We start from the raw sequence: 26,857 nt of genomic DNA, 5'->3' as shown, positions 1-26,857 counted from the left end.
AAAGTGGAGCCTGGTGTGCCTCTATGCTAAACTCCTAACAGTACTGGACACAAATACCTTATGCGGTTATACTTACGAGGGGAGGAGAAGGGCAGTCAGGGGGACTCTGCTTACAAAGCGAAAACATATTTTTACTGCCCGCTCACCAGCAGTAAGAGTGGACTTGCACAGCTGACTGGCTTCTCCCATTGACCCGAACTCTACGCTGCTGTGGTTGTCCAGCTGCTGCTAGCGGCTCTGCTAAAAACCGACACCTGTAGAAACACTGTTTTGACTCACCTCTACATATGTGCAAACTGCCCAGTCCAGCTATTTCAGATCAGATTTGCTGGCTTCAATCATGTCTGCCAAGTCTTACACATCAGAGCTGTGACTTAAACTCAGAGAACTCTGTTCAACCTGGGTTAAAGCAATATTCAGTGGCTTTGTTGATGATGGCCAAAAAACAGCAGTTAAATATTTTTTTAGGGTATAGTACTCCACTCACAACATTCTCATAGCACAGACTGGTTGAGGATGAAGTAAAAATGTTCAGTTCAGTTTGGTGGTGCCAGTTTTCTGAACAAATGCCCACAGTGGTTACTTAGACTAGATTTCAGTGGAGAGGCAGTCTTAATGTGTTTAATCAGTATTTTTCATATCAGCATTACAAGAGTAACAAATCCACTGAGACAAGAAACTTACTTTAGTGAGTCCTGGTCTTTTTTTTTTTTTTTCTGTTTCTGGACTTAAAATAGATGTTTCCACACAGCTTCTAAGTATGTCGCTCATTAAGGTACAGCATGTTTGGATGTAATAGATAAAAAGGATCTTTTTTTTTTTTAATAATTACCTCAGAAGGTTCCTGGTCTGAACCCCGGCAGGGGCCTTTACTTGTAGTCAAAGTGCAGTGAGACTACTAAAGTGCCATATAAATGCAAATTATGCCATACTTAACTATAAGAAACTTTATACTAAACTATTCATAAGATGTTTATATGAAGCTTGTTTGAAATGGGGTGGAATTTGAAAAGTGAGACATCATTAGTGATTAAAGTCGTTCTCAATCCAGCTTTCCTGCCACAGTTAGAAATTTGTTCTTGGTCTGCCAGAGATGCCAGCTCAAGCGATTCACTGGTCCTTGCAGAGTCCAGCCACACCGAGTTGTATCAGGGCAGAAAAATGTTATGCTCAGCGACCATAGGGCTGTAATTACATAGGAGCACTGCTGAGCTCTGCAGGATAAACGTCAAGACCAGAGGGATGGAGCAAGGCAGCTGAAGAGGGCAAGCACGGGTAAATTTATACCAAGGAGCGAAAGAAAGTGTGGGCAACACAAAGGCAGACACTAAAGTGGGTAAACCGTATCAACTAAGAAGGGATCACAAGATATGGGTAGAAGTTAAACACTCTCAGTGTCACCCTAACACTATTAGGTCATTCTCCTTGTTTCAAATGCGATAAATGAGTGGAGCTTCAGCATGGTGTGACTGACACCTTGTGGATTCTCAGGATAACTGCTGAAACTGTGTGGAAGTAATGACATGTAAGATCATATTCTCGGTATTTCATCTCTGCAGTGTTTTTAACAGTTATGACCAGAAAAAAAAAAAAAAAAATTCAAACTCAGTCAGCATGGAAAATGGAAAGAAATGTCACAATAATCTCAAACTTCAATTTTTATTATTTGTACATTCACCACTGATAGGCGTACTCAAAGAAGAAATTAAAAAAACAAAAAACAAACAAAAAAAAAAAATTCTTTGTACTAAAATGATAAAATAAAGATTAAAAAACAATATTAAAACCATTGGTGAGAAAACTCATAATGCAAGCTCCCCTCTCAGGCCTGTATCGACACTACAGGGTCAGAGTACAGGAGGAAGAGGAAGAAAGGGAGAAGAGGAGAATCAATGAGGACATAAACATAATTTGTGTCAGCTGTGACAGATTCTCTCCCACAGAGAATAAACTCATCTCTTAACAGAGACAGAGGAACACTGCATTGCCTTAGTAGTTATTCCACGCTTGTTTAAAAACACCCCAGAGCTGCCTCATTTAAAGACTTGATTTTAAGTAATCTTAAGTCTGTACAAAAGCCAAACACTCCTATTTCAGTATTTTCTGATTTACGCAGTCCTCTCCGGAGAGGACTGAGTTTTCTCTTTAGGCAGGACTGGCAAGAGCAGCCTTAAACCACATGCAGCAACAAAAGGATTCCTCATCCAAATTGTTAAACACAGAGGCGACAACAATTGACTGCAAATCATAACTGGCACCCACACTATGGGGCAAATGGGGAACATTGGGGGTAAATAATTAAAATTACCCAGTGAGTCAAACAGCTATGCTGTCAACACAAAAACTGGAGAGAAAGAGGCGAATGTATAAAGGAAACGAGATCAAATCTTGACAGGGAACGCCACGTACAGCGCTCTAAGAAACAAGACTGCAAAAAAATTAAAGAAAAAGAAAGAAAAAACAAATCATGGTCCCCTTAAAGCATGATTCTGTGTAGGTGTAAATGTGCTTTAAAAAAAACAAAAAAAAAACAAAAAAAAAGGGTGACAATTTGAACGATGGTAGCGACATCAGTTGGTCCTCTGTTGGGTCTTAGTTGTAACAAAGTACATGTAGTGAAAGGCAAATGGAAGAGGGCAGTCTCTAGGACAGTTCCATCAGCTGATTGGCCATTAGCGCCGCCTTTCTCGTGGTTCACTGCGGCTGCGTGAGCGTCGGCCTCCGCCAGCCCCGCTGCCCCCTGGCCTACGGTAGCCATCCCTGCGTTTGTCGTTCTCCCTCTCCCTTTCCCTTTCCCTCTCCCTGTCTCTGTCTCTGTCTCTACCTCGGTCCCGGTCCCTCTCTCTGTCTCTGTCCTTGTCTTTCTCACCCTCACTGCGTTCTGTTGTGCCTCCTCCAGCTTTCATCCTCTCCTTGCGCTCCTCTTCCCTTTTTTTCTCCTCCTCCTCTTGCTCCTTCCGCCGTTTCTCACGTTCTTTTGCCCGTTCTGCTCTGGCAGCTTCCCGCTGGGCAAACTAAAATGAAGAGAGGTGAAAAACTTCAATTAGATTTATACGTAAAGCCAGAAAAACACGCAACCAAAGGCTTTAAAGTGGTTTGTATCTCACCTGTTCATCTGTAAGTGGAAGCCAGTATATGCAAGGAGCAGCTTTAGTCTTGCGGAACAAGTCATCAAGCAGCTTTGCGGGAGGATCCTCGGCCATTTTCTCTGACAGAGAGTAGAGACACAGCATTAGGTAAAAGTGTATTCTTACAGGGAGACTTGAGAAAGATTTTGAAAGACTATAGTCAGGTGTATGATCAACCAATTATACCAAACAGGTGCTAATGATCATCAATTTCACAGGTAGGTTGAAACAGTCACCAACTAAAACCAACAGCTATGTAGGAGGCTTAAAATTAGGTGAAGAACACCAAACTCTGGCAACAAGGTGAGGTTGTGTAAGACAGTTTCATGTCAAAGGTCACACATGGCAAGACAACACACAAGGTAGTTATACTGCATCAGCAAGGGCTCTCCAGACCACGACTTCAAAGCAGACTGGGGTTTTAAGATGTACTGTTCAAGCTCTTTTGAAGTGGCACAAAGAAACAGACAATGTAGAGGACTGTAGATGCAGAAACTTAGTGCAGCTGATGAAAAACACATCAAACTCATTTCCCTTCAAAATCGGAAGATATCCAGTAGCACTCAAAGAAACCCCATCTACTGTCCAGAGACGCCTGGCCAGAAGTGGTCTTCATGGAAGAACTGTAGTCAAGAAGCCAGGCAGAGTGACTTAACTATGCACAAAAACATAGGAACTGGAGTGCAGAAAAATGGCAGCAAGTGCTCTGGACTGATGGGTCAAAATCTGAAATATCTGGCTGTAGCAGAGGCCAGTTTGTTCACCGAAGGACTGGAGAGCGGTACAATAATGAGTGCTGCAGGCAACAGTGAAGCATGGTGGAGGTTCCTTGCAAGCATTTCTGCAGATGGAGTTGGAGATTTGGTGTGGATTAATGATATACTCTGTGCTGAGAAATACAGGCAGATACTTAACATGCAATACCATCAGGGAGACATATGATTGGGCCCAAATTTATTCTGCAGCAGAACAAAAACAGAGCCCCCAGAGAGCCCTGATCTCATCAACGTGCGTGTCTTGGAATACATGGAGAGAAAGTATTTGAGGAAGCCTACATCCACAGATGATCTGTTTGGAACAACCTACTAGCCGAGTCCCTTCAAACAGTGTATGCAAACGTACCTAGAAGTACTGATGCTGTTTTGAAGGCAAAGGGAGGTTACCCCACACATATACACACGCACGAGTGTGCAGAAACAGACAGTCTAACTCCATGTCTTACCCTTCTTCTCCTTGCTCTTTCCCCTCTCCTTGTGTCGTCTCTCTCTGGAGCGTGACCTTCGCGGACCTCCCTCCTTCTCTTCACCGTGTTTTCCAAACTCTCTGACCTTGTCGCGATCCCACTCCCTTTCTGCTCGGGCTCGCTCCCTGCGCTCCATTTCACGCTCGCGTTCGGCCCACTGATCTCGCTCGGGAAGGAGAGAGGGTAGGCCTGATGTTCGACCGCGGCCGGAGCCAGGTCCCTGCTCCTCTTCTCCAGGTTTGTCAGCTGCAGCCAAACCTTTGTGGAAGTCCAACTACATGGGCAGAAACATGTTCAGACTACAGCTGGCCATGCATTGTAGCCATATGGGGGGAAACAAACAAACAAGTTCTTACTTCATCTTGCTGACAGAAGTCAACGCTGAGAACTTTTGGGTTGCTCTGTGGCCATTTCACTCCATGAAGAGCTGCCCTTGTGGCGACTGCCTCCTCTACACTTGAATACTAGACACAGAAAGTAAAGAGGGGGGGCTCCGTGAGACAGAGAAAATCCTTCCAATGGATAAAAGCAGTCTGAGCTGCAGTTCTAAATAAAGAAATAAATGCCTGTAATAACTTACAGTTACATAACAGTGAGACTTGATTTTGTCGATCCAGAAGCCCTCCTCCACCAGTGTGCCAGTTCTGCTGAGCAGTTCCTTAAGCTGTCCCAGAGTGAACGGCCTCACCTGAACAGAACATTACAGAGCATGTATTAACAGAATCCTTACAACATGAAGAACAATAAAGTGTCACTACTAACAAGAACAATACGTGTTTATACATATTCCACATATAAGATAAACATACTCCAACAATAGAATTAAGAAACGTATACGAAAGGAGAAGACTACAAGAGAAAAACTGAAATCTTTCCATACAATTATTTTTTGAAGAAATTACTCAGTTGATTAAATTTGTCATTAATGAACTGAAGTTTATGGGAGTAGAACAAAATATTGTGAGGTTCTATGTGTCGCACCTAAGACAAAAAATTTATCATAATTGCTTTAAAAGCAAGGCAAAAAATAAAAATAAAAAAATCTCCCAATAGCCGCACATTGAATTTTAATAAAGGTCAGCGTAATAGTATAGGTAAATATAACCGTGCCCATTTTTGCTACATAAATCATATCATCTTAGTTTTACATAAGAGCGTGTGCCTGCAGTTAGAGCTTCACAGCAAAACTCTTATTTTTATTTCTCTATCTGTGCTGCACTACTACAATCAGTGGACACTGTGGTGCTAAAAATGCTACTAAGCTGTTAAAGACTATTCTCTCACCAGGTTGCAGATGTGAACAATAGTGGAGACTTTTCCACGAGGTGGTGAGGGCTGCTTGGCCGTGCGAACAGGGTCATCGATTGTGATGGAAACGCCTGTTTTCTGCTGGCTGATGGAGCGACGGATGAGGGTGTCGCTGGGGGTCACTAGGATGACAAACAGTCAGCACAAGGTACCCATTACTTCATTGTGACACTGTCTTTGTAGTCTTTATAATGTATCATCTTTTCCTTTAAATACAGAGGCAACAGGTCCAGACAGTTGAGAAGAATTACATTAGTGTCACATAAATACACTGTAGGAAATTCTACACCCAACAAGGTGCGCTAGAAATCAGCACTGACTGGGGGTGGGGGGAAGTTATTTGCATTCCTGTAAAGGATCATTAAATTTCCAAAACAAATCCTTTCTGTCACACGCACCTTTATGCCTTTGTTTATCACCATCTTAAATTTAAAACAATATGTAAATCACATTTAACTCATTCTGAAGAATATTTTTCTGCAGAGAACCCATCTTTTGGTGGAAATCTTACCAGTGTTGATTTCTACATCGTGGCTGGTATGTGTTGGTGAATGGGTTTCCACAGCTACAGGAATGGAGATATCCATCTGCTCTTCATGAGCCTTTGTCCTTTCTTGGTCTACCCGTAGATCCTCTTCCTCCACCTCCTCTTGCCTGCTCCTCTTTGCTTCTCTTTGTCCATTCTCCTGGCTTTCTGAATGCACCACCTTAAATACAAGGAAGATATCAAACCAAGCAATTATTAAGTGAGAGAGAATCTCAAACAATCCTGAAAAGCACTTTACATCTAAAAATGAAGATTACTAGCTCTATGTCAACCAGTAGCTAAAAACTAATAACCTGTGTGACAGTGCGTCTAATCTGAAGATCCTGATCAGAGCGCTCCCTGTCTTCGTCATCAGCTCCAGAGAGGACAGCTTCCTCTGGATGCAAGTCAACTACTGCCTCCTGTCCTAAACACGGCCTGATGTCTGGGATCAGAGACTATCGGCAAAAAGTGAGGAAACAAGATGGTTAAGCCTTCTACAATCAACACAGTGTTTAAAATGCATCTATGAGAATTAATGGCAGTTACAATGTAAAACAAGCTGTACTATGCCACAATTACCTTGAGTGAATCAGTGGTGATGCTGATGGAAGGTTTCTTGGCAGTGACAGCCGTGCTGGAGCCCCACCTCCTCTTGCGACCGGCCACTGTCCCAGACTCCTGTTCACCCTCTGCACCGCTGGTGCCCGGGGATGATTTACTGCCTAGTAATTCATTCAATAAATACAATGCTCTATGTTTATGCAAAACAACAACAAGAAATATATACAGATAATAGTCTTCTGGTCAATTACTGAATTATATATCATTCTGTTGCATTACAAATAATTTTAGATTTTTTTTTATGCTGCTGTGTCCTTAAAACTTAAGAGTATTAATGCTGCACATCGCGCATAAAAATATTTGTAAAATATATAAATGCAAGAGCAATGAGAAGAAAAAGGCACAAAATCAACATGAACAATCAAATGTTGGTAAAGAAGTGAGCAAGATGGAAGGGTGTACTCACTGCTAAGAGAGATCTTACGAGCTGAGAAGGCCTTTGATTTCTGAAACACAAGAAGATAAAAACAACCCCGACAAACATGGGAGAGGTGAGAGGCAGACACCATGGAAAGAGGCAAATGGTCAAGTTCGAGGAAAGGTGGAATAAAAATAAGGTGATAAACAGAAACTGAGGACAGTCTTAAAATTAATGTCTATTGAACTGAGCTGTGTTGTGTTTGCCATAAATTTTTTTTACCTGGTCTCCTAATTTTTTTGTGATCTACACTGGTAGATTTTTTTTTAATTGCTTGTTTTTGAAGATTAAATTGCAGTTGCTGGCTTTCTCAAACAAACAAGGACCTAGTGGAAATTGTCATGACTGAATTCAAGCACTAAAGTTTTTTTATTTTTAAAATGTGTCTAGACAATTATGTGCAATTAGCTTGACAAAAGTAGCAGTAAACTACTTCAGTTTAATTTTTAATACTAGTAAAATAAGACAAGATTACAAAATGGGGGGTTTGAAATATTTTGGGTAAACTGCAGGAGGCTCAATTAAAAACTTTTTCAAAACTTCTTCTCCAGCAGTGACTATAAAGAATATGAATGAATATTAAACACATTCTAAACAAATTATGAAATACAGCACTAAGTAAACATCCACTTATTCCCTGACACCTGGTCCTTACTGGTTTGGATATGGCCCAATCACGACTGCATGTACTGTATCTAGGCAACAAGGGTCCAATCAATGGTGGCTGGATGAAAATCTGAAATCTCGCTGGCTGGCAGGTTGGGTTCAATAGTTCATTTGGGTAGAAATTTGGGCTTTGAAATGCTCTTGGCCAAAGCAGTCATCTTCAGATGTTAGTCCTTTTAAAGATGTGGCAGGCTGCAGTGCAGTAGAGAATAATCAGTCCACTTAAATGGAGACCAGATGATGAATGCTGTCAAGAGTCACTGTGGAACAACTCCGTCATTTTGACTCAGTTCAGTTGTAGGTAAGAAGCATTAACAAAGTAGTAAAACTGGTGAAAGCTGTAGTAAAAGGGGACCCAAATGGCAAGTCCGTCTTCAGTTTAAACAACACATCCAACTTTTTGCAGTCCAAATAATTGCTTTAAGCTATTTGAAAAAAAATCTTAGATTCCAAGCAGCAGATTTGTGGGTATTCTGCTGATTCCAAGAGATAAAGAATCCAAATGTCCTTCATGCTCCAGTTCATACTCCACAATGCCCACTTTCTTTCATTTTTATGAGAATAAAAAAAGTGTCTTTAAGTGTGACAATAATATAAAAAAAAGTGACATTGACTAGCCAATCCCCCTTTCTGAAACTTCTGGTCCAACTAATAGTTTCTGCCGGCCATACTGATGACAGTGAAAATGAGTTGCTGCCAGGAAAGTCCCTCTGTAGTGCAGACTTGGGGGGCTTATCTGTGGTCAACTCTGGATTCTTGGGGACAGTGGAACAGGTGCAGCAGTAGCAGTGGTGCCAGAGGTAGTACGCAGGTACCAATAAGGGCAATGGAGGAAGCATGAGCACCTTTATAACAAAGCAATCATTTGGGGTTTAAACATCAGCCACAGTGAGAAAACACCCTTGCTGTTTATTCCTATGACAGTGCCAAATTAAAAGTGAAAGTTCCTACCAACATACTACCAAGTTTGAAAATGGCTCATTAAGCCTTCTTGTTTTCTTTTTAAAGAAAGCAATTTCTAACAAAGAATACACACATAATCTAATTACCTAAAATCTAAATACTTACAGTATAATGCAACAGGTTTAAAATAAAAAAAAAAAAGTGCCAATAACAGATGTAAATATTAGGGATGCACGTGACTAGTCGACTAGACGTTTAAATATTGCTGCCCTTTCTAGTTGAGCTAGAACTACTAGTCAGTTAAATATATTATTATGTTACTAATGTAAAACAGTAGTTACCAGTTCAAAAATTCTAAGATGCCGATGGCCACTCACCTGGGCTGCAGCCCTAACACACAGCTGCACCCCACTCTCCCCCTCAGTGGAGGAAAGTTGCAAAGAGCAAGGGAGAAAGTAAACAAATGACTGCTGAGGCAGCTAACCAGTGCTGTAGTGTAAAAAAAAATATATATATCGCCCCTGTCAGAATAGACTGGATTATAGTCAAGCAACCAAAGCCAGGTGTAAACATGTTCAGCACTGTGGCACATGGACGAAACAAGGTTACTGCTGCGAGCACTGCTACAGTTCCACGGCATTTAAACCACAAGAAGCATGATTAATGAATAAGAAGAAATATGATTAATAGATTCATATAGCTCCAAAAATACAGACAAAATATTTGTTTGGCCAATGTTTGACTGTTAAGACTGTGTCCAGTTTTGAATGTTTTGAGTGTTTTAAATTAGTTGAATGCCAAAGTTTGCTCTCTTGTTTAAACGACTAGTAAATTAGTCACCAGGAACATCCCTAGAAACTAAAGGTCAACACCCCTCCCAGCTTTCAGGACCAAAATGATTTGGGATACTCCAGGTGCCCTACCTCCTCGCTGGTTTCTTGATATTTCTCTGGATCGGCCATGGCAGTCTCCTTCACCTGCCTGTATAATGTTAAAAAATAAAATAAATACAAATCACCAGGAAAAGCGGTAAAAGAGAGCAGATTATCAGTATGAAGGTAGGATTTTACTCATAAAAAAATATTGTAAGTAAAAAAATTAAAATAAAAAAAAAAACACTGAGGTTAATTAACTTTGTTAAAAAATGTACAGCATTAAATTAATAGCTTAACAGGACAATAAAACGCAATGTAAAAGTTTAATCTGACTATAAAACAAATCTATAAGTACTACAAATTCTGAATAGCAATGGGAATAAATAAAACTGTGCAACCAAAACTATTAAAACCTGAAAACTTAATTGACCCCTAAAGAGAAACTAATTCAGAATGAGCATGTGTTTGTGATCCGCCAGCATTAACATTAAGTATTGTTAATTGGGCAAATCCAGCAAAAATTAATACTTGTATCCTTCAAATCTCATCACACTGCAATCATTATTCAAAAAAAAAATTAACGTTTCTTTAAACACGCGTATCAAGGATCCATAAAACGCGTTTAAAATCTCAGCAAGTGAAAACACTCCAATGCAGCGCACAAGCAGCAACCAGCAGATGCTAAAATTACTGCGCCTTAACCGCATCTCACGTTGACGGCCCCATCGAATGTGCTGCTGTCATTTCCCCCCACGGGGCTATGAGCTGAGCCGAGGTAGAGAAAAAAAAAAAAAACATTAAAGGAACGCAGAGCTGCCACAGTCTATTTAGCCAGGCTGAGTCGGTCCGGATCCAGCATGCACTACAGCTGCACAATACCTGACGAACGAGCGTGCGCCTCACGTCGGCACACCGTCCTCGTGAAAGCACACGCGATCAAGTCCGCTCATTCCGCCTGAAATCAACTTGGGGAACTTCACGCCACGGAGACAACGCCGCGCTCGGTCCACACGCAGCACAGGCTGCGACTGCCGTTAAAACGACTGCGTTGCACCGAGCCGCTTCTCCTCCCTCTCTCCTATCTTCCTCTTGCCGAAGGCTACTCTTCCATGGACACGTCCATGACCACAGCGGCCGTCATCCACAAACCTGCAGCGGACAAAGCGTCGCCTGCTGCTTAGCTGAGCCGCGGTATGGAAAGCCAGAGGCCGGCATAGGCTGCTAAATTCACCGACTGAGCACAGCCATGTTGCAACGAATGGGAGGAAAAAAAAACAAAAAACAAAAAAAACAGATCTTGTATTAAAAAAAAAAAAAAAAAAAAAAAAGGACCCATATCTTCTCAACCACGCTGGCTTCATGGTAGTCTCATCAATCGCCTGATGGGAAATTCAATACCCATTTTATAACACCGTTTTATCACGGCTTTATTATATGTATGGTACTATACGATATAACGGAAGTGAACACATCAGCATGTCATTACATTAAACTGTGGTCATGCAATTGGCTTTTTTCCCCACAGGGTTTCTTGAGAATATATAAATAAAGACGTCCAAAATAGTAACTCCACTGCCTCTGAGTTTTTAAAGTTTAAATATTTAAGAAATAACCAGGTTTCTGAAGAAAGACGGTCTTCCGTTATTGTGTTGTAAAATAATGAGACTTCTATAGCTGTGCTCCTAAAGTACAGTTTTAAGTAGGGATGGCACGATACCACTTTTTTATGTCCGATACCGATCTCATTGTACATCCTGTATAATGACAATAAAGGCATTCTATTCTATTCTATATTTTACATTTGGATATCGGCCGATACCGATATAAATCCGATATTTAAACCTGATCCAGGCATTTAAAAACATAAAAAAAAAAAAAAAAAACAAGAAGTCAACAGTCTCTCACACAACAAAATCAAAGTCTTTTAGTTGTCCCACATACAAGACTAAGGACCAGGGCGGGCAGAGCTTTTTAGGCAGTGGCACCAAAGCTCTGGAACTGTTTACCACTCCGTCTGTGTAGATTCTTAGTCATCCAGGTCATAGTAGTCTCTGGAGCTTGAAAAAGGTGACTGGACTTCTTTTTGTTTCTTGAAGACGTTTCACCTCTCATCCGAAAGGCTTCTTCAGTTCTCAACCAAATGGTGGAGAGACCCAGGTATTTAAACCCCTGTGGGCGTAGTCCCCTGGAGGTGGTTATGACCCTCTATTGATCATGTGCGTGAACACATGTGCCCAGGTGTGAAGGGGGCGTGGGTCATATTTAATCAGTGGTTTCAGTTGAAACCAATTTAGGACTCCGCTCCATTGTTTCCTGTGGCCTATTGAGGTCACTGGAACAAAGGTGTGAATGGGGGTTGAGACGTCTGGGAAGGGAGCTCAGGACAGCTCTGTAAGCGGGGGAAAGTTGGTGACGTAATCCACCTCCTCTGTTCAATGATGGTTGTTCACAGTGGACATAGATGGCTTCTTTCACTCCTCTTTCAAACCATCTGTTTTCCCTGTCCAAAATGTGAACATTGGCATCCTCAAAAGAGTGCCCTTTTTCCTTCAGATGCAGATGTACTGCTGAATCTTGTCCTGTCGAGGTGGCTCTTCTATGTTGTGCCATTCGTTTGTGAAGAGGCTGTTTGGTTTCACCAATGTAGAGGTCCGAGCACTCTTCACTGCACTGAACAGCATACACTACATCGCTGATCTTGTGTTTGGCGGGTTTGTCCTTGGGATGAACCAGTTTTTGTCTTAGGGTGTGACTTGGTTTGAAGTATACTGAGATGTCATGCTTGGAGAAAATTCTTCTGAGTTTCTCTGACAAGCCTGACACATATGGGATGACAATGTTGTTCCTCTTGTCCTTCCCATTCTCTGTAGTTTGTGTTTGGCCTTCATTCCTGTGCATCTTAGCTGATTTGATGAAGGCCCAGTTGGGGTAACAGCATGTTTTGAGGGCTTTCTCAATGTGTGTGTGTTCCTTATGCTTCCCTTCTGCCTTAGAGGGAACACTTTCCGCACGGTGTTGTAGGGTCCTGATCACCCCAAGTTTGTGTTCCAGAGGGTGGTGGGAGTCAAAGAGGAGATACTGGTCTGTGTGTGTGGGCTTCCGGTAAACTTCAATGTTGAGGCTTCCATCTTCCTCGATAAGCACCGCACAGTCCAGGAATGGTAACTTGTTATCTCTGGTGTCCTCCCTGGTAAAACGTATGTATTTATCCACTGAGTTAATGTGACGAGTGAAGGCTTCATCAAATCAACTGGGCCTTCATCAAATCAGCTAAGATTTTTTTTATCTGACAAAAGAGCACCAATAAGCAGGAGACACATAAAAGTGAGTTGTTTAAATATTAAAATGCAAAAGGTAAACAAGGGGATAAACCAAAAAAGTTGCCCATTGCAGGTCCAGAGAAGGCAGAAATTTTTCTGGATGTTGATTATCCATCATATTGTTTTGTGTTGTTTTGCATGGTAGTTTCTATTTTATTTGTGGATGCAGGGACAAATTGTGTTCATTTATATGGTTTGTAATGAGAATCATGCAGTGATTTCCACCACAGAACCATCCATCCATTTTCTTCCACTTATCTGGGGCCGGGTCGCGGGGGCAGCAGCCCAACCAGAGAAGCCCAGACTTCCCTCTCCCCAGCCACCTCCACCAGCTCATTTGGAGGGACCCCAAGGTGTTCCCAGGCCAGCTGAGAGATATAATCTCTCCAGCATGTCCTGGGTCTACCCCGGGGCCCCCTCCTGGTAGGACATGCCCGGAACACCTCACCCACAAGGTGCCCAGGAGGCATCCTAATCAGATGCACAAGCCACCTGAACTGGCTCCTCTTGATGTGGAGGAGCAGCAGCTCTACTCTGAGCCCCTCCCGAATGGCCGCACTCCTCACCCTATCTCTAAGGGAGGAAGCTCATTTCTGCTGCTTGTATTCACGATCTTATTCTTTTGGTCACTACCCAAAGCTCGTGGCCATAGGTGAGGGTAGGGACGTAGATCGACCGGTAAATCGACAGCTTCGCTTTTATGCTCAGCTCCCTCTTCACCGCGACAGAACAGTGCATCACTGCAGACGCAGCCCCGATTCGTCTGTCGATCTCCTGTTTGGCTCTCCCGTCACTTGTGAACAAGACCCCGAGATACTTGAACTCCTTCACCTGAGGCAGGAACTCAGCCCTGAGCTGGGCACTGCACCCTTTTCCGGCTGAGGACCATGGCCTCAGAGGTGGTGATTCTCATACCAGCTGCTTCACACTCGGCTGCGAACCACAGAACCATGTGTGGTTTTACTGCAGTGTCACCTGAGCGCCCTTCAGGATTGTCTCTTGGCTTTGTCACTAGTTTATATTTTAAAATAACCTTAAATTATCTAATGTAATAAAGGTGATGAAACTTCATTAGCATTTTTATGCTGCCAATTTTTTTTCCAGAAGCTGAAGCCCCCCCCAACCATTCCCAACAATCTTACTAATTAACATAATTATTTATTTGTGTAATGTTCTACCAGGTGGTTATTTTTAGATCACACAACCATCACAACTTCTATAGAACACGCCTTCCTTTCAAAATCAGAAAAAATTCTCCATAAAACAATAACAATGTCTCATTTTCAACATTTTGTATTCCATTTTATATTCTAATTCATATAAATGTGAAAATCGTTTTAAAAATATTTATTTCAAGCAGCATCCAGACTTTCTTTTCTCAAAGAATAAAGCTATGCATTTAAAAAAGAGTTAGGGGTTGTTTATGGTTCCTTTTCCCCCCATAAAGGGCTTGGTTTGTATGCTGCTAAATATGGTCTTTAAATATGAGCTGTTTAGCAGAGGAGCATGACCAACAACACTGATCCATCAGATGCGGGTGACCCAGCATGACTTTGGGCCAAACTAAATCAGCAATTTAATCAACTCATGTTTCAAGAAATGTTTTACATGCAACCCTGATGTTTCATGACTAGCTGTTAAAGAGCAGCACTGTTGACTGTGTTGACAATTATCCACTTCTGACAATAACAATATGATGCCTTCAGGTACCACGTACCTAACCATAAATACATCCAACAATATAAATCTGCTTGATTTGTATTTACATATTAGTAAAATAATAAATGACTATATGACCAAAATGCATAAAAATATGTTATTGACCTAATTTATCTGCACTACTCTCATCTCAGCTCACTAAGAGCATCAGATTGCTGCATGCTGCTGTCATTTCATGTCACACCACTTACTCCTTTCCTTGCTCTTTCCTGTAAGTGCATCTGCTCTCACACAGGCACGTGTGGAATGGAACTGACAAGAGACTGGTGAAGTTAAAAAAAAATATATTAATCTAGCTGACAACAACACTTTATGTAAAAATAATAGCTATTAGTGCATCCATTAGCAGCAGGTGCACTGCTGTTTGGTGTAGTAAACATAGAGCAACATAAAACTGATTTGAATAGATTGGCCCACTGTCCACCTGGTAGGGCCAAATCCATGTATAACTATTCACAATCCAGCAGAGGTCCAACATTGTTCAAAGCCTCTACACTTAAATGTACTGAAGGCACAAATTCAGTCATCCCATTGTGTAAATGTGACACACACACAAACACAAAAAAATGCACGGGACATGTTTCAGGAGACTGGGATGAAAACCAGACCTTTGTTTGTCCTTTTCCTCCTCTTCCTCACTGTCTGTTCTCTTCCCATGCGTCTGTCCTGCAGTCTGTGCTTCAGCAAACTGTTTCTGGGAATTTCAAAAGGGCAGGGAATAAGACGAAGGATAAACAATATATATAATTTATGTGGAATTTATTTAAGAATTAGAAGTACCTCTTTTCTACAAATGTGATTACGGTGAATGCCAGAAATTTTTCCATACTACTCATAATTCAATCTGATACCTGTTCATGGTCAGAATCCCCAAAAATGATATGCAGACCCATGAAAACCACTAGAGACGATAAGCTAAGGCGCAGATATTGTGACAAGGAAAATCTGGTGGGGTATTTTTACTTCTACGCAACTTACCATGCTGCGACTGCCTCCATCTGCAGTTGTGTTCCTCTTCTCTGCAGACGTGTCTCTTTTGCAGGGAGAGGTTGTTGGGGATTTCTTCAAATCCTCACACTGAGCCTCTGTGTGCCGTGGTAAGGAATCTCTTTTAGGTGTCCCCTCCTTAAGAAAAAGAGCAGTGTAATATTTTTTGCATTGAAGCAAAAATATACAAACCCTGCTTTGATATTTGAATATGAAATAAAGCTTACTACTTTAAGTATTTGAATGAGTTTTAGTTTGATTATTTAGAACTGATAAATGACAATTTATCCTTTGATTTCATTCATTAATGATAAATGGTAACAATAATGAAATCAATATAGATCTTTAATGCAAGTTTATCATACTAAAAGATAATTAACAAACTTCTTTTGCCTGCTTCTTTATTCACAACACTCTGCATATTTGAATAGGTAGATTTTTTTTTTTTTTTTTTTTTGCTAGATGCCCCCTTCCCCCAAAGGGATTTGTGTCTCCTCCTGGTCTTGAACCTGTGAGCTTTGGCATAGCAGGCAAATATGTAAACCACTACACTATGGAGCCACCAGACCAAATAACCAATAAAAAATATTAATGAAAATGTTTGCACACACAGTTCCATATATACAGCTTTTACTATTACATGGCAGCAGAAATGTTTCAGATTGTGGCTTTCCTCAGTGTTCATTAAACACACTTTTTAATTAATTGATTCATTAATAGTAGGAAAAAAAAACCTAATTTTTGGATGAAAGAAGCAGTAAATGTTGCTGACCAGCCTTTGCAGGTTTGAGACTATATAACAAAAAGGCCACGAAAATAACTTCTGAAACCTGAGACTCTGGTTTGTTAGACATTTCACCAGTCATCAACTGGCAAGCTCACTAAAAACTACCTGCAGAAACTACCAGTCTCAACATCAGTGAAATCCAGGATGCACACCTTCAAGGGAGAGTTATAGCCATATCTGAGAGTGGCCAACAGAAGGAAAAGATTAAGATGGGCAGGCAAACACTGATATTGAGGAATTATGGATTTAAAAAAAAAAAAAAAAGCCTTTGAATATAATGATCCAAATTTGAGGTGTTTGGGTAGAAAAAGAACATCTATAAGATAAAAAGAACCGGAGGGGTGTTTGATGCCATCTGTCAAGCATGATGGATGAAATGGATGGGTTTGGGTGCTCTGGCAGTGGTAAAGTGAGAGATCTGCACAGGATAAAAAGGTTCTTGAACAAGGAAGGTGATCACTCTGTTTGGCAACACTGTGTGAAACTCCAAGGATGCCCTTGATTGGAGTCAATTTCCTGACAGGACAATGGCCCGAGCACAGCTCCAAACTATGCAAAGCTATCAGAGAAGAATCAGCAAGCTATTCTGTTTACAATGCAGTGGCTAGCATTCTCAGAGTATCTTAAGTCTATTAAGCTGATGACAGAATAGTCTCACTGTTAAGGCACTGATCCATATTAAGGGTGGCATTTCAGGCAACACTAAGTGAAATGTTACCTCAGCAAATAGACAACTAGAATACTAAAGGGCTGCAAGGCTGTGACTGGTGTGACTAGCTTATTGCACATAAACCACCAGTTTTGTCAGGAAAAAAGTATGCCTACTCTCATATATTCAGAGATACTGCCAGAAAACAGCTGTCCTGATCAGTGATTAATAACGCTCTGCTGAAAGCCCACCACACCTGATGAACACAGAGACCCTTAAAAGCAAAACAGCTTTCTTCTTTATAAATGGTAACAATTGTTTCTCCAGCAGAACAAAGTAGCAGACTGTGGTGGAAATGTAATGTGATCAACAGCGTCATTTAAGACAAATAGCACAAGAACTGTAACATATTTAAACAATCCAAACATCTATACCATTCTCAAATTATGATTGATGATTACAAATGTGTATGGTGCACTTGTTCAAGCACTATGTAAATCCAGAATATGTCCCAACTACTAGAAACACCAGAATTGGTGGAAGTTGTCCCTTGGAATGCCCATTTATCAGTGTGGGTTCAATTTGGGCCAAATTTAGGTCAGTTTAATAACTTTACATTAATGCCAGGGAGAATCAGTTCATTTATAGACCACTTACCCTTTTAACTCTGGAGGAGTTGTTTTTTTCTTGAGAAGATGAGGACGAGCCAGATGACCGAGAAGATGAGGACTCAGAGTCTGATTCAGAGGATGAAGAATCGTTGGATGATGATCCTTGTCTTGTTCGTTTCCCTTCCTTCTTTGAATCTCTTCCCCTCTGCTGTGCTCCACCCACTGAGCTTGTCAAACCCTTGCTTTCATCCACATCTTTTGGTTTTTGGGTGGACTCCTTGGCAGCCTTTTCAGTCTTTCCTGAAGCTGCCTGTTCTTTATTCTCCGACACTAGCCTTGTGGCTCTTTCTTCTTTGGGAACGACTGCAGTACTAACAGCAAGCTCCTCCTCAGATTGGATCCCCACAGATCCTGGTGGTCCAGCAGCAACCTGCTGATTTGTCCGTATCTCTGAATCTTCCTGTTTAAGGGAAGGACCCTGTCCTAACTGTCCTTTCCCAACACTGGTGGGAGAAGTGACAAGTGGGGCGAGAGGCTGGGGGCCATCAGAAAATGTGCGGGGCCGCTTAATAACCATAGATGTGGACAAGGACTGCGCTTGAGCTGGGTCCCTTAGGAACTTGAACTTCTTAAATGACGAGTGTGATGAAAGAGATGCTGGTGACGTGGCTGCACCAGACTTTGCTGCTTGGGCTTCACTTAGGTGTTCTGGAGCATGGACTTGCTCCTGGTCTTCTGCCTCTGTTGACGAGTTTATAGCTGGTCCTGTGGAGAGGGGGTGAGGAGTTGGCAGGGAGGTGAGACCAACCTCAAGGCCACATTTGGATGGAGAGAGGTGACTCTCACTCTCCTTTTCAGCCAACCTAGTTTTATCTTTCTCCTGTTCCAGCTTCCTTTCCTGTTCCTCCCTTTCTTTCTGCATGGCTCTCTCATTCTCCAACCTTTCACGTTCAAGAGCTTTTTGCCTTTCTTGCTCCAAAGCTCTCTCCTTCTCCTTTCTTGCCCTTTCTAGTTTCTCTTGCTCTACAGCTTTCTCCCTCTCCAGCTTTTCCTTCCTCTCTCTCTCAATTCTCTCCTGTTCCAGAGCTGCCTCCCTCTCTTGCGCCAAGGCTTTCTCCCTTTCAATCCGTTCCTTTTCTCTTCTCTCTAACTCCAAGGCCCTCTCCCTCTTCAACCTTTCTAGCTCTAGAGCTTTTTCTCTTTCTCTTCTCTCCACATCCAAGGCCTTCTCCCTTTCCAACCTTTCTAACTCTAGAGCTCTCTCTCTCTCGATTCTCTCCAACTCCAAGGCCCTCTCCCTCGCCATCCTTTCTAGCTCTAGAGCATTCTCCCTCTCGATTCTCTCCAACTCCAAGGCCCTCTCCCTTTCCAACCTTTCTAACTCTACAGCTCTCTCTCTCTCAATTCTCTCCAACTCCAAGGCCCTCTCTCTCTCCATCCTTTCTAGCTCTATAGCTTTCTCTCTCTCGATTCTTTCTTGCTCTAAGGCTTTTTCACATGCTATCCTCTCTTGCTCCAAAGCTTTCTCCTTCTCTTTCTCTAACCTTTCCTGCTCCAGAGCTTTTTCTCTCTCAATCCGCTCCTTTTCCTTCCTCTCAGCCTCCAGAGCTAGTCTCTCTTGCTCAATAGCTCTTTCTCGCTCCCGTTCAAGCTCCAAAGCAGCTCTCTCCATTTCTTCTTTCTCTCGCTTTTCCCTCTCCTCTCTTTCTTTCTGAAGCCGCTCTTGCTCCAGAAGTTTCTGTCTTTGAAGCTCAGCCTGCCTCTCCAGTTCCAAGGCCTTCTCTCGTGCTAATGCTTGCATTTGCTCTTCCCTCTCTTTAGCCAAAGCTTGTTCCCTCTCCTGCCTCTCTTTTTCTAGAGCAAGTTCCTTCTCCCTCTGCAAAGCCTTCTCTCTCTCTTCTTTTTCTAAGGCCTGCTGTCGCTCAAACTTCTCTCTCTCCAAAGCTCTCTCTCTTTCTCGCTCCAGTACTAGGGCTCTCTCTCGCTCTTCCTCCACGGCTCGTTCTTGCTCAAGTTTTCTCAGCTTCTCTTGTCTTTCTAGGTCAGACTCCATCTCTCTGTCCCTCTCGTCGGGCACAGCGGGCTCAAGCATACTCACAGGTACTTGAATATGGGCCGAATGTGCTCCTGCAACGCCCTGATTGGTGCCTGGCATTATGGAAAATCGTACATGCTCCGCAGTGTTAGATGTGTGAGTGGTGGCAGATACCAGGCTCTCTGGTGGTCCTCTGCCAGGAAATGATGTAGCTGAGGATGAATTGCTGTCCTGCCTATCACCTTCCCCATCGGTGGCATGCCATCCTGCTCCAGAGAAAGCACCTTCTGACTCCATTTTACGTGCCAGAAGGGTCAGCGGGCCTGGCCTGCGCTCATTATGTCCACTCCTCTGTGGCTCAGGGCTGCTACTGCGACTACCACTGCTGGAGGAACCAGAGCTGGAAGAACTGGGTGAACGCCTAGCTGGGGCAACATCTGGACTAGGTGGGCTCTGTTTAGGGGTGTCAGGCAAAGGGAAGGATAATTCTGGTGGAGGGGAGGGAGGTGGTGTTGGCTGGCGGAGTTGGGGTGACAAAAGAGAAGGGATGTGTTGCTGCTGGGGTTGACGGGATGCCGCAGACCTCTCCCTTGTTGTGGGTCCCCTGGCTGGCTCTCTGAAGTTTCTCCGTCGAGCACCGCTGTCCCAGTCATCATCATCACCATCATCGTCACCTTCGTCGCTGTCATCATCGTCACTGTCACCTGGGACTTCGCTGGATGCAGAGCCTCTCTCTGGCCTTTGCTCAGTACCAGTAACGCGCATGGGCACAGAGCCAGAAGCAGGTGGACTGGACACATCAGCCTCCTGGTTTCTATTTCCTTGGCCCTCATTTACTGCACCAAACAATCCCTCTCCACCAGAGGTGCCAGCTGGCTTATGCTGCTCAGCTAATGCTGGTGTGACATCCTGATGAGAATAGAAAGGGAGCATACATTTTTTTATTTTTTTATTTTTCCCCTCACATAATTTTAATCAGAATGTTATTTTTACATATGCATCTTGTGTCAGAAACACTGCCTAACCTGGGCAGGAGGAGGACATGATGTGCTGTTGTTGACTTCTGCATGACCCTCTTGCTCTGTTCACAAAAGACAAAAAAAATATAAAATCACAAGACTCTGCATAGCCATCTACAATGTACAGTATTTTTCGTGATAGCAATGGAGGATTCTAACAACACTTACCATTTGTTTCATATGCTTCGCGAGCCTCTCTCTCCAGACGCTGCCTCAGTAGCTCCTGTTGCTTAGCCAGATACTGTTTTATAAAGCTGTTCTGGCTCATTTCCTCGCCAATCTAAACACACAAAGATAATTTACAATACAATGCAAGACCTCAAGGCTACTAGCACATACTTCTTGCAGACATTTATGAGAGTTGTGTAAATGCATGTTTTTCTAATATTTACATAAGAGGCCATTACCTGTAAAGACACTTCAGTCTTTGAAATTTAAATAAAAGTATCTTTGAGATTCTCACCTGAGAGTTTGGCTGTAGTCCAATATGAGCTGTGGAGGTCCTCTGCAAGTTCTCCAGCATGAGAGCCTGTTAGTGAGATAAAAGGAGAACACTCTTTCATGGGCAACCTTGGGCACTGTATTCAGTAGTATGTTTTATCCCACCAGCCACCCTTGACAAAATATAACGAGTTTCTGTGTACTAAATGTAACAGATACCCTTAAGTATCACTCCTGCTTATTTAAAAAAAAAAAAAAGTTAAGACTCTGAGAATTTTGTCTATGACACTTTTAGAAAGCCAGTGTTAGTGAGCAACTAGGAAACTTGTAAGAAAAAAGAGGAGGATGACATGCAATGATGTTTCCCAAAAAGACAGTGGAGTCTTACGAGTCTGCCAAACAATGATCGACAAGGTTACCCTAAAACTAAAGTGAAATGCAAACCAGGTAGTGATTAGCTTAGCTTAAATTTCACACATGACTACTTAAACACCTTGCATAAAGCTGTGCAATATCCTTACTACTCTGTTTATAATCTTTCACTTTGCATGTGCACACCTTTGATATTCTACATTGCTATTACGTGCATTATAACGTCCTTTGCTAGTAAGTCAAAACTGTTTACAATCAAAACATGTTATATGAGCTTTGCAGGTATTTCAGCTGGTAACAGACAATGTATCAACAGCTACTGCTAAAGTAAGCAACATAATGTTCGGTTTCGTGAGGGAAAAATCCATTTTAAATTTAGACTGGTATAAACGTTATTTATATGTAATGCAAACATAATGTGAAGCCTTCATGGTGAAATTCAGTGAATAAATGCTATTGGGATTACCCAGTAACAAAAAGAAAAGCATGCCCTAGCTTTAGAGGCGAAACTGATAACGTTTGACTATCTGTCGCAATGTAAACAAACAAGCTCAAGCCCTACGACAGCTCACAGGCCTGCCGTAATTTCTGAGGACAACTACTCCTAAAACTAACCAATGCGTTTATTCAAAAAAAAAAAAGAAGTGCAATTAAATTAATTGCACATTGGGAGTTGGCCGCTAAAAGTTGTCGAGTTTCTATATAACTCTCACTTGGTGTAACGTTAATCTGCTGGCCAAACTCAAAAGAGCAGTGCACGCATCGTTAAGAGCAACACACACAGAGCAGCAAGCGAGTGGCTAAGGCCACTGCTGAACTCACAGCGTTAGCCCGGAGAGCTAACGAGCTAACAGGACAACATCAACCCAAGGCACAGTTTAGGATTAGCCACTAAGTTGAGTGAACTCCCGGTCTTACTGCGGCTGGAACACTTCTGCACAGCCACAACACTGCATAACAACAGCTCCGAGAAAACAGGCGCGTTTTCAGCTGGTGACTGAACGTTAACCTCGATAACTCTACTCCGCTCGGCAGTAACGATACTCAGTTGTCGGCCCTCGAGAGAGCATCAGCCCGTCTCTTCGTTAACGTTAGCTTCGCAGCGACCGTGGCCCCGCGTTTCGCAGTAAAACTCACCCCCTTGAGTCTTTTAATGAGAGTGTTCTTCTGACCGCTCTTCGACAGTCCCCTCTCTTCAAGAGCAGCCTTTAAGTCCGCTACTCGAAGGGACTGGAGCGGTCTCCCGTCCAGCGTAACGTCTTCAAGGTCCGCCATTTTCCGTTCCTCTTGTCAGTTCCCAGCGAGAGCGACGATCAACGCCTTCATCCACGCGACGTCATCGACGACGACTTCCCCCGAAATCAAAAATAAAATAAAACGTTTCTCAATACTTAAAATCCCAGACCACACCAAAATTAATTTCAGCACTGCTAAATATGCGCCACATGTATTTGTAATAAATGCGTTGCTACAAATAATGGTTTTAATATTTGCGCAAACATCTGCGCAAACTTGACTTCCTTCACAGTACCGCTACTTAGCTGCGCCCCGCTTCCTGTTAGCTGCTGTTTGGATTTTTGTGACTCGATCGGCTTCTCTTCGCCTCCAAAATGTCTGCAGTGAGATGATATAAGTTTTAAAACCATGGGGACTCACAACTGTTAAAAGTAGTTATTCGTAAGTAATAACGGCTTTAAAGTGAGAATCCGTCCGGTTGCGTTGCCTAGACGTAAATTAAGCTAAGCTACATGTAAACGTTACACGAAACAGAGGATTATTTTACTCTTTAAAAGATGTCGTGGCTCAATTATGTTAGTCAAGGCTCAAATCAGCATGAGCCCACTGACAACCAAGGACTTGCAGACATTCTTTGCAGTTCTCCCAGCGCATTGTTCACATGCCCGATAGAGGGACCAGCGAGCACTGCAAAGCACGGATCAGCTGGTTTCTCTTCTCCCAGCTCGAGTGACTTTCCACCAGCTCCCCAAGGTGTAGTGAGCCCTCCCAGCCTTGAGAAGCTGTCCTGCGCTTGCCCGAGTGCAGGTCCAGTTAGAGAGCCCGAACCCATCTCCTATGTGACCCTCCAGGAGCAGCGGTGTGTTCTGAGCTGGTTCCAGGGCTGGACAGCCGCTCAGAGGGAGCGGTTCCTCCAGGACCTTCTGGGGAAAGCTGTGCCGGGGAAAGTGTGCACCCTCCTTGACTCACTCAGTACTCTCCAGGTAGTTCGTGCACTATCACTTACAAACACATCCTCTGGATTGGAATTGGATTTCTAGCATATAATTGGTGCTTTCTCTCTCTGCAAGGTTAAAGACAAACTTCCAAACATCTTTGAGTGCCAGCTCCGCCTGTGGACACAGTGGTTTGAGTCTTGGGGAGAAGAGGATAGGAATCATTTCCTGCACATGCTGGAGGAGCGGGACCCCGAGTTTGTTAGCCACTTTTACAGGAGTGTGGCGGGTACAGCAGGAAGAGACTGAGCGGTGTCTGTACTGTGATAGAAAACCAAGTAAAAGAGGTGATGTGTGGTGTGGTATTCACATTATGTGTGAGAGTGTACTCAACTCTGGTGAGCTTTCGTGTAGATAGTAGTGATTTAAAAAAAAAAAAAAAAAAAAAATTCTTGTCCCCAATTCATGTCGGAAGCTCCAGTTTCTTGATTCATTGATATGGACTTCTAAATGAACATCTAGCTGTTGGAAAAATAACCAAACAGGTTTATTTCTTCTGTGATATTTGTGAGATATTAACACATCTGGGACAACATGGACAAGAGAACATTTAAAGAAAAAAGAAAAGAATAAAAATGTTTTGTATATTTGCTTTATTGTCTGACACATTCAATAGCAACAGTAACAGAAATAAGTGTTATTTTATTTCTCATATACTCTTAAATGACTCACAGGTCTGACATATAGGCCGGCACAGAACTTCTCATGACCCTTACTCTATCCAGTCAGTTGCTCCAGGATTAACTAAAACTATTGGAGTTGGAGCTTCACCATCTTCAACACAGAAATTGACAAATGGATAAATTCTGTCTGTAAAGCCTTGATCTACAAAAGAGTACAAATGACTTCTGGCCTCTGAATCATAAAAACAGATTGTTCCCTTTTTGTAGTCCAGCATGATACCCAGTCTAACTGGATGCGTCTCAGAAGGAATAATAACAGATCCCCTGTTCTCAATAGCTTTGAGCCAACCCTGTTTGTCCAGGACTATAGTCCAGTAACCATTTGTTGGTTTGAAACGTGGTGATCCCTTTCTTTGAGAAGATTCACTGGTCATCCCAAGGTGGTAACAAGTCTTCCCAGCTACTGACACTTCCCAATAATGCCTGCCAGATGAGAACCCAGTTGCACCTAGGACCCCCAGAATCACATCAAACCGCTCTGGATTGTCAGGGACGCGTTGCAGGAACTTATTAGTGGACATCTCGGTTTTATCAGCAGACAAGGCTATTCTTGGGTGCCCTGTGTTTGGATCGAAGGTCATCTTTGCTGTTAAGAGAAGTGTAGATTATTTGTATCTTTGAGTCACATTTATGACAAAGACATTCTCCTGATTTATTATAACTGCTTAGCAGGAGACTGATACATGACTAGCTGATACTGAAGTAGCAGAGGCATTTTTGCAGCTGTTTTAGCTCTAAATCAAAATATCAAGGAAATGGAAAAATTCCAAGAAAGGCAACAAACTCTTATGTGTGACTCACAGGTATGGATGGTCTGTTCTTCTATTTTGTCTAGTGCCGTCTGAAGAACTGAGGACAGTAAGAAGAGCACATCTGTTAGAGGATTTTGTGTTATAACAGTTTACTCTTTAGATGCTGCCGGGCTAAACTATTAAGTTACCTTCTACTTCTTTCTCAAGTCTGTTCCTCTCAGCTCGCAGGTCTAGCAAAAAGATCAGAAAGAGCAAATTATTTCATTAAGAATCCTAACATTGACTACTACCTACTTTCCCATTTTATCCTGAACATATCTGTTTATTCTTTGCATTGAACATACCATTGAAATTGTCCTGCAGTTGGATTTTCTCCTCGATCTGTCTTTGTAAGTCCTGCTCCAACTGGTCGAGCCTGGCATCGTTCTGATCCAGCTGCTGCTGCAGGCGATTTTGATCCTCATGGCACTGCTGCAGATCTCCCTGCAAGTCTGTTTGATGAAATATTTACTTCAAAACTTCCATCAAATCACTCAGTGGCTCTCAAAGAGTGGATCTGTACAGTAATAATGCAGTCCCATTGGAGCTCTCACCTTCACAACTGCCATGCACATGATTACTGCACGCCCTCAGCTCTGTGATTTCCTGCGTTAGGTCTGATGGAGGGAGAAGTTGAAACATTGAAAGATTAACCAGCTAGATGGATGGCAAGTTTGAATAGTTTTTGATGTTTTCAGAAATGCATTTATTTGTGTCTTGTTGAGTGTTAGTTCAGATCTTAGTATATACAGTTATGGTACAAACATGCGCTCTCTGTCAGTTCTGAGACAAAAAAATCTGGTTCTTATCAGACTGTAAAATTAGATAAATACAACCTCAGATGAACAACAAAAATGTGAGACATTCCACTGTCATTATTTTTTAAACACAAACTAGGCCAACAAACAGATATGTGTATGAAAAACTAAATACTCTTCTCTCTAAAAAGAACATGGCAGCCCAAATTAGGCTTGCAAAGTTGCATCTGAATAAACCACAAGATCTGTGGAACAATGTCGTTTTTAGCAGGTTTGTAGTTTTTCACACACTGGTCCGAGCCTCCTGATGGGATCGGTGAGGAGTCTATTGTATTTGTTAGCTTGTAAATAAAAAAAAAGGTCAGTGACAAGATAAAACCACGTAACGGTGTTGGTCAGGTCGAATGCTTACTGAAAACCTACATATGGGCGTCACTGTAAAAATGCCTAATTGGAATCGGCGGCCTTCCTTCTGACAAAGGTTTCTGACTAAATGATCGCAAATTTGACTGCCTGAACATTTATAAAAACATTTTTGCACACAAGTCAGGTCTGGTGATTTTTTTTTTTTTTTTTTTTATTGTCACCATAGAGGAACTGTAAGGGGGGGGCAACAGTGTCAATAATGACAACAATTACCCGTTTGGTAAATGTGTCCAAACTTATGACTGGTACTGTATAATATTTTTTAGTTGATCTCAGGTTGTATTTAGCTAATTTTATCATGTCCTGATATAAAACTGGAACGAAATATAGCCTGCAG

General features: G+C 42.3%; 3 protein-coding genes across 3 annotated transcripts in view; 1 reads left to right on the top strand and 2 right to left on the bottom strand.

The window, feature by feature from the left end:
• Window positions 1–1,645: 1,645 nt before the first annotated feature.
• On the bottom strand, window positions 1,646–22,952 carry acin1a (apoptotic chromatin condensation inducer 1a). The gene is made up of 18 exons (XM_030751710.1): window positions 22,769–22,952; window positions 21,282–21,347; window positions 20,987–21,098; window positions 20,825–20,880; window positions 17,811–20,708; window positions 15,709–15,855; window positions 15,339–15,424; window positions 9,740–9,797; window positions 7,236–7,275; window positions 6,788–6,930; window positions 6,520–6,663; window positions 6,191–6,386; window positions 5,656–5,801; window positions 4,952–5,059; window positions 4,728–4,835; window positions 4,351–4,645; window positions 3,108–3,208; window positions 1,646–3,014 (listed from the first exon to the last, which is right to left on the bottom strand). The coding sequence occupies exons 1-18, from the start codon at window positions 22,904–22,906 to the stop codon at window positions 2,673–2,675; spliced, it is 5,184 nt and encodes a 1,727-aa protein (XP_030607570.1). The 5' UTR covers window positions 22,907–22,952; the 3' UTR covers window positions 1,646–2,672.
• Window positions 22,622–24,450, top strand: c17h14orf119 (chromosome 17 C14orf119 homolog). The gene is made up of 2 exons (XM_030751760.1): window positions 22,622–23,850; window positions 23,938–24,450. The coding sequence occupies exons 1-2, from the start codon at window positions 23,425–23,427 to the stop codon at window positions 24,109–24,111; spliced, it is 600 nt and encodes a 199-aa protein (XP_030607620.1). The 5' UTR covers window positions 22,622–23,424; the 3' UTR covers window positions 24,112–24,450.
• The window catches only part of LOC115795685 (centromere-associated protein E), a 33,340-nt gene continuing 30,921 nt past the window's right edge, over window positions 24,439–26,857 (bottom strand). Inside the window, exons 94-98 of the mRNA XM_030751707.1 lie at window positions 25,891–25,953; window positions 25,642–25,788; window positions 25,486–25,527; window positions 25,347–25,394; window positions 24,439–25,131 (exon numbers count right to left, since the gene is read on the bottom strand). Coding sequence (XP_030607567.1) covers window positions 24,575–25,131; window positions 25,347–25,394; window positions 25,486–25,527; window positions 25,642–25,788; window positions 25,891–25,953 — 857 coding nt within the window. The 3' untranslated portion in view covers window positions 24,439–24,574. The remainder of the gene's footprint in view (window positions 25,132–25,346; window positions 25,395–25,485; window positions 25,528–25,641; window positions 25,789–25,890; window positions 25,954–26,857) is intronic.

This window comes from Archocentrus centrarchus, chromosome 17, assembly GCF_007364275.1.
Source record: "Archocentrus centrarchus isolate MPI-CPG fArcCen1 chromosome 17, fArcCen1, whole genome shotgun sequence".
NCBI lineage: Eukaryota > Metazoa > Chordata > Actinopteri > Cichliformes > Cichlidae > Archocentrus > Archocentrus centrarchus.
The sequence above is the reverse complement of the archived record's forward strand: the minus strand, read 5'-3'. Positions and strand labels throughout refer to the sequence as shown.

Bases quoted from the DNA above. Each gene is read 5' to 3' on its own strand.
- acin1a (XM_030751710.1), bottom strand. From the start codon at position 22,906: ATGGCGGACCTTGAAGACGTTACGCTGGACGGGAGACCGCTCCAGTCC. The intron at 4,836-4,951 runs GTAAGTTATTAC...TTCTGTGTCTAG, and splicing joins AGTCTCACTGTTATGTAACT to TATTCAAGTGTAGAGGAGGC. The intron at 3,209-4,350 runs GTAAGACATGGA...ACTCTCTGTCAG, and splicing joins AAAGAGCAAGGAGAAGAAGG to AGAAAATGGCCGAGGATCCT.
- c17h14orf119 (XM_030751760.1), top strand. From the start codon at position 23,425: ATGTCGTGGCTCAATTATGTTAGTCAAGGCTCAAATCAGCATGAGCCC. The intron at 23,851-23,937 runs GTAGTTCGTGCA...TCTCTCTGCAAG, and splicing joins ACTCACTCAGTACTCTCCAG to GTTAAAGACAAACTTCCAAA.